The sequence below is a fragment of the Geospiza fortis genome, unplaced genomic scaffold (genome assembly GCF_000277835.1).
Source record: "Geospiza fortis unplaced genomic scaffold, GeoFor_1.0 scaffold41, whole genome shotgun sequence".
Classification (NCBI taxonomy): Eukaryota; Metazoa; Chordata; class Aves; order Passeriformes; family Thraupidae; genus Geospiza; species Geospiza fortis.
In genome coordinates this window covers 2,818,584-2,831,083 of record NW_005054299.1, presented here as the reverse complement: position 1 = coordinate 2,831,083, position 12,500 = coordinate 2,818,584, and the positions used below count along the sequence as shown (strand labels likewise).

General features: G+C 37.9%; 1 protein-coding gene across 1 annotated transcript in view; it reads right to left on the bottom strand.

The window, feature by feature from the left end:
- The window catches only part of USH2A (usherin), a 371,949-nt gene that overhangs the window by 47,959 nt on the left and 311,490 nt on the right, over positions 1-12,500 (bottom strand). The window contains 1 exon segment of the mRNA XM_031059531.1: positions 8,143-8,497. Within this exon segment, the coding sequence (XP_030915391.1) occupies positions 8,143-8,497 (355 nt within the window).

The following is a 12,500-nucleotide window of genomic DNA, read 5'->3' as shown; positions in this document are numbered from 1 at the left end:
ACATTTAAGTCCATTAGAAATACACTGCCATTCTGCTTTCTAGATACAGAGGCCATCTGGCCCCTATTCACCATAATTGCTATTACAGTCTCAAAAATAATATTTATATAATGCTGTAAATTACCAGACGGACACCCATTCCCACTCCCAAAGAGCTTTCTGTTGATAAACTAATCTTCTAGCACCATGCAGATATTAGGGTCTTGCTCCCTAAAGAAAGAGGGGGCAAGATTATAGGCAAGATTATACATGCATTCCAGGGCTTTTTGTGAAGTCTGGAAAGAGGAGAGAGAGAGAGGTCACTTGGCAGGCAGAAAATGGGAAACTGCAACAAGCATAGGGGAGATGAGTTTGAATGAGGCTGTGAAGCTGAGTGATGGGAATGGATTCAAAAGGGAGCAGTAAAGAGAAAGGACAGGAGGTCAGCTGAGAATACTAAACTTATCTTGCATAGGACACCCCACGGCTGTTTGATGAGAATGACTTTGGTGACTGTAGACCTGGATTAGATTCAAAGGGAGTCCCCAGTGGTATGAGGCTCTATGCTATATTACCAATTCTCATGAGTCCTATGGCTTGCTTTTGCTGCCTTTTTTTTTCCTTAAAAAAAAAAAGTAGGATTCTCTATTTATTAAAACTACCTTTTCCTTGCTAAAATTCCCTCTGAAATCTAAGCATGTGACATAACACTTCTCAGCCCATTTGAGTAAAAGACCTTATCTATGGAGGGAAGTGGGTTTGGGGAGTGGCCTTTCTAATTATCAGCTGAAGAATTCCTGTATCTCTAACTGTTGAGCATGACCCTGGGGATTTTAGGAAGCTGCCCTATGACTTAACCAACAAAGAGCATTATCTTGGAGTTGCCTGATACATCCACTTAAGGACCTTGGTTAAATGTGAATTAAAATCTAGTCAAATCAAATTAAGCATTTTTTAAACAGATATCTAATTTGAAAAACAGCTGTACATATTACCCAACAAATTTCTGCCTTCTCCTTCTTCATTCTTATTTTCTACTTATAAATGAAAAAGCATCTGTAGCTTGCTAAAATGTTGCTTTTTAAAGCTGATTTACTGCAGCCACATAACTGGGCACAAAGGGAAGAATGTCCTCATATTACATCTTCCTAACAAATTATATTTAATAAGATGAAGCTTTGTGGGGGTTTCTGTTTTGTTTATTTGGTTTTTACAAATTAAAAAGCATTCTGCCAGTGGTGTTTTTCTACACTGTCTGGTTAGCTCGATCTTATTCTCACAACTGAAATGCAGACACAGAAAAAATCACAGAGAAAAGCATAAATAAAAAGTATATATAAAAACATATATAGAGAAACAGCATATGGAGCATTTATCCAATCTCATTTTAGTAATCAGTCTTTAAGCTTTGTTGGGTGGTCTCCTATTCTCTCATGGCTGCAGGTGCACACACAGTAAAGATTGCCACTTCCAGAGGGCTGCCCACCACCATCTTCCTGCCAAAGAGTAACAGCTTTTAAACCTGTCAAGCTGCATTATTCCATTGTGTGGGCTAAGAAAGCTGATTAATCAGTGTAAAAATCAACCACTTTCTTTGACTGACACTTATCAGTAGCCGCACACAAATGGACCTCAGGAAAGCAGTCTCATGTGAAAATCTGCAGCTCAAGGATGGTAAATGTCCATGCCTTAGATGTTCTGAACATTTCATGGTCTGTAGAGGACATTCATGCTCTTAACTAGGTTAGGTGTCTGAAGACAGCCATTATAAATATCTTTCAAAAGACTTAGTTCTACATGTGTTTCACTCGTCAAAAAAAGACTGTACAATGGGTGAGAAATGGACCTTGCACAAGGAGAAGCCCAAGGATAAAATACACCAGATTTTCCCACATAGGTAACTAATTTATTCGTAGAAGAAATTACCTATTGATCCAGGCACTCTGGCCTAGTCAATCTAGGGTGTGGTTAGGTGTGGTCACACATAACTGTATCAGTGGTTTTACTTTTATCTAGTCCAAAAATTTATTGAAAGACAAAATTCTGTCAGTGTAATGTAACACACGGAATTAGGGAGAAAACATGAAAGAAAAAAAGAAGTGAAATAAACTTCTTGGCTGTAACCTACACTGATTCAAATCACCAGTTGCCTGACAACATATTAAGACCTCACAGACACCAACCAAACCTTTCCTTCCTAATTCACAAGGATTCTTTCCTTCCTGGCAGAGTTCCAGCAGAGTCTAAAGCTATGTTCCTGTGGCTGCTGGAAACATCCAGGAGACAATGAAGTGGCCTTGTTTACGGCAAGGATGGTATAAATAGAAGAGCTGAAGCCTCTCTCTTTCTCTCTCACCATTCCCCTCCAGTTCTATTACTACAGTACTCTAAAATCATCAAAGTTGTGCAACAATCCATTTCATCCTTTCTGCTCTAATTAGGCAATTTTACATGTCTGTCTTGATAGGTGAGGCTTACTGAAGCACTTAATCAGTTTCTGGAGGGGCATCATAGTGCCAATCCAAATGCTTATTTAAACAGAGCTGTAGTGCCAAATCCAGCATATTCTGCAGCAGCATGGAAACAACAGAATCTGTGAGACACAGATTGCCTCAGATACTTTTTTTAAAGCAGCCTTCAATGTGAAGAAGCACTTGTCCTGTATTCATCCTGTATAAGCTTAACAGGTCCAGAGATTAAAACATGCAAAGCATTTTACATTACTGGGCTTTCCTGGCAAATAAAACAATTACAGCTATTCCAGTACAAGCCCTTCCTGAAACTGTGCTAACAAGGCTTTGAATCTTAAAAACTGCATTTAAATCAAACAATTCATTTGCAAACCCATCACATACAGCACACACATAGTAGGTGGGAATCATTTCATTGAAATTAGAAAGCAAATGTCTCTATACATGAGAGGTCACCAGTTGTTGTACATTAAAATCTTTTCACTGTTAGGCATAATTAAAATACTCTAACAGTGGTTTCAGTAATTTAAACATTGCAGTATTGTTGTAATATTTTTCTAGGCTTCAAGAGTTCACAATTGTTTGGTCCAATCAAATCTGGGAACACTGGAGAAGTTATCACCCATCAAGGTAATTACTTTCAAGTTGAAATAATTACTCCATCAATGTTAATGGTCTTTCAACTTCAATAAAGCACTCACCTGCCGATAATCACAGCTAACCTCTTGCTCTCATGCAATTCCCTCTCTATTTAGCAGGTTATATTACAGCCGTTAGAGTGGTCACTTGTCCTGAACAGCTGCTGAATTTCACTTTGATCGTCTGTGAACCATAAAAAAATTAGTCATCTGTGTATGATTTCCCCTAACCCATAAGCCCTTGCAGAGCTAAGGAGATGATCTTTTGGCTGCATTAGGGCACTGCTCAGCAGCCATCTTGTTTCTGGAGGTGGCCACTTCCCACTGCCTAACAGCAGTACAGTAGCCCAATTTAACTTTTGCCCTCCACTGCCATTTACAGCTTTCACTCGTTGCTACATAGCACATCTTCTAAATTTATGGCATGTACAGGGATTCCTTCACTTACACTCATCCTCTTAGGGTGCACTCAATTTCCCAGGCATCTGCAATAGGCATGCACGAAAGTTTCTCTGGTGCCTCTCCTTGGCATATTTTTTTCTTATTCTTGTGGTTACAACCTTCATTACTTCTATAAGACTGTTGCCATGCACAGTACTAAATACTGCATTACTGAATAGTCTGTACAAGGAAGTTAATAACTGTGGGGTATCTCATCTCTAATACTGCCAAATGTTCACAGGTCTATATAAGGAAATAGAAGTGAAGGACTACACATGAATGTATTATGTATTTTTAAATGTTATTAATAGAAACTAACTAACTCTGGATGCATGATTCCAGATATCTGAAAAATCCTGCATAGGAAGCATGAATATATGGCAGTACTGGCCACTCAAAAACATTTCTGATATATTATTTTTGATATGGAGTTTTTTAACAAGTAAACTATACCTAATATTCTGACTCAGTTTATTTGATATGAAAATTCTGTCTGATTATAAGAACGCAATCATGTTAGCCAAGGCTTCATCCTCCTACCAAAGTCTTTATTGCTGCTCTTCTGCAATATGTCTACAGATTTCCCTGTCACAGCACCTGCCAAGAGAAGCTTGGCCAGTGCAGTTATATACCATCTCCCCAAATAATGCAAGGGAAGCCAATATGTGTTCTCAACTGTTAGCACAGCTGCATCCAAACCAGAGCCTTTGCTGGGGCAGTGATAGCAGCTAAGAGATGTATTAATTTTTTTCACCCCAAGCTGGCATGGTTATGCCAAAAAAAAGCCTTTAAGGATAAGTTTGGCCTGAGTGCCTCACATTGCAAAACACATTGTGAGAAGACCTGTGCAGTGGTGCAGGATTTCCCAGGAATAAGACCTATAATGCTTACACCTATCTCTTGCATCCTCTAAAAAGCACGTTGCTCTTTGATCTACACTTGGCTGAGGTGAATTTAACACACTGAGACCTTGATTCTACATAATAATAATAATTGGTGGGCACTGCCCATAAGAGGCAGTTTTCCTTTTTAACCCTCTGGATGCTTTTCTTTCTCCAAGTGTTTTCAAACAGCTACATATTTTTATGTTTTTTTACTCATCTTCCTGACTTTGAATTCTCCTGCTCCCAATAAACAACCAAACATTTGATATAATTGTCATGGGAAAAAACACCATTACAGACCCACAAAATATCTATCAAGAAATGTCCAAATCTACCCATAGTTCTACCTCACAGCAACATTTGCAGTACAGTATTAAAGAGCTGTGATGCTTTGATGACATCTGGCAGGCACTCATTGGCTTTACAATGAAATCAGCTCTGGGTTCTGTGTTCACAAGCTTAAGTCCTAAGTTCACAAGAGTGAGAAGCTTGATTTGACAATCTAGTCACTTTATGTAGATTTCTGTAAATGAGAACCTTCTGAAAATCCCTTCCCCTATAAACACACTCATGTTAATGCTTTCAAGACACTAAATATGATTCCTGCTTTAGAGGGTTAAAATGAACTGCAAAGACATTGTGGGAGACACTTGTGCTGCTGTAACCAGTCTTGACTTGACTTTGCTCTGCAAATAAACCAGAATGTCAGTTTAACTTGCTGTCACCTAACATCTGTCACTACACTCCTGGCCAAACAAGCTAAGGAAATGGGTGACACTGCTCCCTAACTGTGAAGGATCAAAATGGCTCATGTGTGTGTCACTTGCTTCTAACGGTGCAGGACACCCTCCTTTCATTTCAGGGGGAGCAGCTTTTGCTCTGAGAATTGAGTTCTCATTTTTATCTCCACAGGCAGTGTAAAATTTCAAGGGGTCAGTGAAAACCTTAAGATGCCAGACAGCCATACCTTTGACATATTAACTCAAATACATCTTAAAGGGGAGTAAATGGTTGGATTTGGGGAAGTATAGTGGTAAGTATAAGCCTGTTAAATTGTTTGAAAACCCAGAAGATGCTTCTCATTTGTCTCTGAAATGGATAGAAATGAGGCTGTTATATGAGAACAGTCTACAGGGACATTAGCAAAAGCTTAATTTGTATCCTGCAGTGTCACAAGGATTGTGTTTCTCCTCTAAGTTTTGGTCAAGCTTTATGTCCTGGGGTAAGCAACCAGGGTGCAACCAACAAGCGCAAGGGTGGGATCAGCCACCGAGATTCTAGCACTGGGGTTTTTTTCCTGGAATAATCTAATGGGATAAGAATGGAGTCTAACAGATTAAATAAAGGACCAAACTCATTGCTTTCTTAATACTTTAAGTCTTACGTGTAACATGGAAGCTTGTGAGAGAGAATGACTAATGGCATATCCCATGAGGGAGCTCCAATAGAGATGCTTTAGGAGATTAAATGATTTAGCCTACTACCATGAAGGCTATATTTTAAAGGGGCAGAAGTTTAATCATTGGAATTCTAGTTCCTTCAATAAAATTACATTTTAATTAAAGTATCTCATTCACAAAGCTAAAGTTAAGGGTATATCAGCAATTTCATGATAAAATTCTATTTTTAAGCGTTTCCAACTTTGAAAGTTGATGTCCAGGTTTTTGCCTGCTGGGATAATTGACCTAACCTCCTGCAGATATCTTTGATAACATGACTCCATGCACTTTATGTCAATATCTTTGATTCAAAGCTTTAGCTGTTCTGCTATATTCAGAAGAGGTAGGATCTCAGGTCCTTGGTATAAATCAGCAACAATTCCACTCAGTTAATGCAGCTGCAACACTTTAAAGTAAGTGCAACTGATGGAGCAGATGTGCAAAAAGATTTGTCCCCAAAGGGTAGTATAATATTTTAAATAAAAATGGGTAGCAAATACCATAATTGACCCATGTTCAAGACAAAGGACAGCAGAAAAAACATACAAGCCAGCTTTGCTGCAATGCTAGTGGAACAGCTATACATATGCTGCCAGAATGTCATTTTGATTCAGGATAGTGTTTGGGGAAAATAAAGGATTTTGGAGCCAGGAAAATACTAATTCAGTAAATAATAGCTTGTTAATCTAAAAGGCTTTTAACTGATGCTGTTAAAGAAACACACTGTAACAACATTATTTAAAATACCATTTTGGTAGGTTTTATTGCCCACAGTACAACCATCTTGGACATTTTCTGTTGTTGTTGGCATGCTTAGAAGACATTGCAATGCATGACCAGCCAGGTCAATTCTGATGCTCAGAACACACTGCATGCTGCTGAAGCAGAGCAGTAGGAGAAGCCGTGGCTTTTCACTGATTTCAAAATCTTAGGTGCATCATCACAATTAGGATGGTGGTAATTTTTCTTACAAGAAGTTAAGGGAGCTAAGTACCAAAATGCCACTGAACTTTATAATCCCAATCTACTTTTTTAAGCCTGGCATGCTGTGCAATGTGAATGCAACTGCTTCAGAAGGTAAAAGTGCATTATTCCTATAACTCAGTTCAGAAACTGTTCTCCTTTTCAGAAAAAAAAAAATAATTACAAACTTAATCCATTCAGGAAGCTAGACACAAAACTGATCTGAAACCCTATAATCAAGGGTATGTAAGATTACCAAGCTGGAAACTTCTTCCCTTGTATCATGTGGAGATTTGTCTGAGGAAGTTACTCAAAGGTTACTACCCGGTATTCCAGTGAAAGCTTTCTGGGATCTTACTTGAATTGCCAACCACATACTTCAAAATTGGGATAATAAAGAATTTAGGGGATTTCTGGTGTTATTCAATACTACCATGGACTACAAAGATTCTAGGTTTATGAACTCGAGGTGGCACTGCTGAGGAAACCAAACATTATTACAACCTCCTTAAACTTTTAAAATTTCTTTTCAGAAGACAACAAAGTACACAAGTTGTCCTAATACACAACAGTTCAGTCCAACCATTTATAAGCTGTCTTGCTATAGAAAGACTAGAAGGCACTATACAGGGGGGAGGAACATTTGTGCATTTGTGGTAAATGCACAAAACACAACCATTTATGTCACTGGTTTACACAATGTTGTTAGTCAGTTCACAAAACAATGTGTTTTCCCAAATCTCTCCTTTCACATACTGAATAGAAACAGGAAAAGAAAGGGAAGAGAAAGACAGATCAGCAGGGCAAAGTAACATTCCAATATAAGTACGTGAATTGGAAATAAAAGTAGAACTGCTTTTATTACTGATGAATTATGAAGGGAACATGCAAATGGGTTGCATATATGAACTATGTAATTACTAATTAATTCATTCACTTTATGATTCCAAATGAAATAAAAAATAGAATTCTATACAAGGAGGAGTGATATTGCTGTTCTTTGTGCAGGTCCTGTGAAACTATTTTGTCAGTCAGACAAAAAGTTCAGAACGGTATTTTCAGAGCAAGACTGACAAATGCATGTGCTTAACTCCTCCAGACATGACACATCCATGCTTTTGAGTAATCTACGTGCCTCTACCAGAAATCCAATATTAGCATGAAATGTTTCAGTCTGCATTGGGTCAAGCACAAAACTTGAGCCAACAAAACAACAGGTAATTGTAAACTTCACTTTTTTAACCAGCGTTAAGGGAGACTTTAAAATGCAACAGAGATCAAAGCACAGTGAAACATCTTAAAACTGATTTTGTGGCCCAGCTCTTACCATTACTGTAAGTGCTGTGACAGCTGGGCTGCTGAAGGTCGGGTCGCTGTGTTTTTCTTGGTAGACCACTCGGTACAGAGAGATGACCCCGTTGGGGGAGAGCGGCTGGCTCCAGTTCAGCTGCACCGAGTACGCGCTCGTGGCTTGTGCCCAAGGGGCTCCCATGCCCCAGGGGGAAGCTTCCAGGGTCTGGGCTGAAGCCCACAGGCTGTCCACAGAGCCCACAGAATTTTGAGATCTGGCACGGTACTCATAGAGAGTAAAAGGCTGGAGAGCATCAGAAGCATCAATGAATTCCAAAGGTCCTTCAGTCCAGATGAACAAAAGCAGCTCTTCTTGACTGCCCACAGGACGTCTGGAATTAAACCAAAACCAGTGTGTTTAAAATAGAAAACTGCTTCAGCAGTCCCATAATAGTTAATCCTAAAGTTCCAAGTTCAACTTGTATCTCAGAAAAATACAGAAATTATTTCTGTACATTACACATGCACAAAGAACTGACTACCTATCTTTGCATCTTAAAAGCATTTTTCTGAATTTGCGTTAGCTTCTGAGTAGTGAAGAAGAGATTTTTTTGAGGCAATCAATGATTCTCCTTTATCTAGGAGAACACTATAAAACATGGCAAACAAGTGTGCTGTCGCAGTCCAGGGCAGCAGAGCAGCAACACAATGGCATGTTGTCCTTCTAGGATAGAACACACCACAAATGAGACTTTCAGAACTTAGAACATGAAATTTTAAATCTATCTCTATTTGCTAAGCAATAACTGAAATTGAAATATGGGTGCAAGTTTTCAGCATTTCTGAAAATCAATTTATTAACTGAGGTACTCACCTCAGAATCCCTAATTTATGGAAAACTTGTGACCAGTTTACTCTAGAAAAATGTTATCTAGTGAATAAGGAATAAATATTCTCTCATGCCCTCAAAACTAAAGCTGTGCACTTTCAAAATCTGGTTTTCTCACACTAAATATCCCATTGTTTCTTGCAAATTGAATAAGTAATCCCTTGTGCATAAACTTAGCTAAATTTGCAGCTCCACCACCAAACCTCATTAAAATATCACACATAACGTTTTCTGTAATAAACAACATATTTTTTTTCCAACACTGTTTTTGTTTAAAAATACAAACATAAGATACATGAAGAAAATTCACTTTATTGGTTTTTGGCACAATGGGTTTTTCTTTATGTGCATATGTACATATATGTATACATAGACACACACTTACACATATATGTACATATATAGCATTACTACTGCAGATATGCTTGCCTTGGACCTGGTGTTATTCTGAGTACCAGAGATTACAGATGATCCTCAGCCTCTTTGTAATATGTCCCCTTCTTCTATATAATTTACAGCAGTTTTAATAAGCTGAGTACTCATCTTCAAAACAGAGTTATCAAATCAATTCTTTCACTTGGCATAGAAATGTTTGTGTGAAATTAAGTTGGTTACATTTAAACACTGTGATAAATCTCAGTGATGGCTGGGCTGTACTGCACATGAATTTAAGTATTTCCCCTACTCTTCACAGGAATCTTGGCTTTTGCAGAAGATAAAAGCACTTTCACCCTACATGCCAACAACAAAAATCCAAATTACATTATCTGCCACTTTTATTGCAAGTAGGGCAAATTTGCAGAAGTAAAATTGGTTTGTCTGGCTACTGGGTGTCATCATCACTACACACACACCAGAAGTTGAAGAACATTTATTTGGCAAGAGAAAAATCTGTGTTTCAAAGAATGCTGTTGGATTTTATCTTGTTAGGTCAAACCAGGAATTAATGTAATAATAAAAAAGCATTGATTTTTTAAAACTGATAATCTTAGCTGCTTGTAATAATATATTCCCAGGTATTAACATGCAAATATGAATAACATAATGAATGTAAGTGTGTACACCGCTGTTTATTCATCCTTTGTGTATATGCATATATAAGGCAGGAACGAAGACATTATTTTTTCACACGAAATTGAATAAGTTTTGCTAAATTCTGACATAAGCAGATTAAATGGACACTGTTATGTTTAACACTGGATATGTTAAAGTGTGATTTTTTTAATAAAAAAGAAGAATTTTGAGGTACAATATCTCTGTCATAGTGAAATAAGCAAATTGTAAGATATGTTGATACTGAGGGTTGGTTGGCAAAACTGGGCAAAGACTGGCAGACAGAAGAAGCAGGAAAGATTCCGTAGAAATTCTTGGTCTGTCTGTAAAATTCAGGGTCCAAAATTTCCCATTGTCTCCAAAATTCCAGCAACAGTTTTTAATACAATTGCCCATGCTCTATTATAATGGCAAGTTAAGCCTCCTGCAGACCTCTCCCTTGGATGCTGTTCACTGACGTAATGCAAGACATGTAATTTTGAAAGGTGAATCATTACTACATCCTTCTCCCACACCTAAAAATATAGTCTTTTTTCTGTGCACCCAAAAACATGTCTAAAAAAATCTCTGTAAATAAGGGAAAAGAGAGTACATTTTAAGGCAAGAAAGTCACATTTAATGTGTCTTGCTGACCAAACAGTATGAGACTCAAATAAATACATAAATTTATGTTTTATAAATATTCTACACTCTGTGATAAACAGTTTTTTCACACTGAATGATCAAATATGCCACCAACTGTAAGCTGATTCACAGGCAAAGCTGTACAATGTAGCCTGGTTAAGTATTTAGATCTTATTACTGCTGAATATTTAATGAATGAAACTTATGGCTAGGTAAATGGTTCCATCTGTAGTGCTAAAACCCAGAATATCTTCATGTATGAATAAACTTTGAACAGAAGTGGTTGAACAATCTGTAATCATTTCAATCGTTTTAAGATTTAAGATTCAGCTGCTCATTTAACTGGAAGTATTTGTTGTGTACAGTGAGCTGCAAAGGAGAGAATAACATCTCCAGGAGCTGGAAGCCGTCTCTTAATCTGCATAGTCTGATTTGCTGCTTACATTCATTTTGAAGATGTTCAGATAGTTATTTTTATAAGGGCAAATTCTCCGTGCCCCAGTGCCAATCTGAGGCAGACGACACAAGAAGGAGGATATAATCTCCTTTGTGACAGATAACTCCAGAGCTGTGCTGCAGCAACGCCGACTGCAGCGCTCGCCCCTCGGCTTCCCTGTGTGCACGGCAGCGGCGAATCCCCCAGGTCTCCAGGGTCAAACCAGAATTATTCCTCACATGTTTACCTTTCACCATACAACTAAATTACATGTTTTAGCAGTGCCTGCTGCTTTCCTTAACAGGGAGTTATTTTTAGGAATGCTGACAAGTCTTGGGGTAAAATTCAAACCATCAGAGAATCACACTGTAAAATGTGGGGGAACAATGCAACATTAGCAATGCTCCCCCTCTGCAGTTTCACATTTAATTAAACAAAGAAACCTCACTTACATTTGTATTCAACCAATCTACACTAATGTAGCTTTCATAATTCGGGGTATTTTTTTTTAAACCCCCCCAAAAAAAGGACAGAAAGAATTTGAAGTTATTCCATGTAATATACTACTTGATATTGGGTATTAGATCAATTACAGGTATAAATAAAAGCCTTCAGGAGTTCTTGTATTCAATGACATAACCATCCATAGGGATTCCTACATTAAACCATCCTGTAACATATGTTCCTTGGAAGCTGTCTTGGGTACAACTCATGGTTAAGGGTATACGATTAAGCAATGAATTAATCATAACGAGTCAGTCTGGAAGCCTCTCCACTGCAAGTCACGACAGCCACTGAGACATGTTTTCTGTCTTAAATTGCCTTTTGATTTTTCTGCTACATTTTCACCAGCACGACTGCTCAGCTAATGACAGCTACATTTCAATCTCCCAGATATACACTAAATAATATAATCTTATTGGGCAGGACATAGACAGTTTGACAAAAAAATTCAGACACTCCCTTAAGGAAGTTACCAACCAAAATACTTCTAATTTTACAGGCATTATGTCTTTAAGGGCCACCTCATGTGCCTCCTATACAGTGCATCCTGTTAATCAACAGAGAGCAGTACCATTAGCTCATGCGACCTACAACTTACTAAAATGCAACAACAAATATATATATAATCTATTTTCATAATGTTTTTTTTCAGAATAGCAACTTCTGAGGTTGGCAGAGCAATGTTATGTCATGACGAATTGGAACAGAACTAGACTAGATGATTATCTCATGAACCAGATCTTTTCTCATTCACAAACTCTTCTAAGTTGTGATCCTTGTTAGAAAAGTTTAAAAGCCTCAGATCTGTGTTTAAAGCCACTTTAATAATGACAGAAACCATCACCATCTCCTCTATCATAAAAAACCATTTAAATCTTTTGTTTTCTAG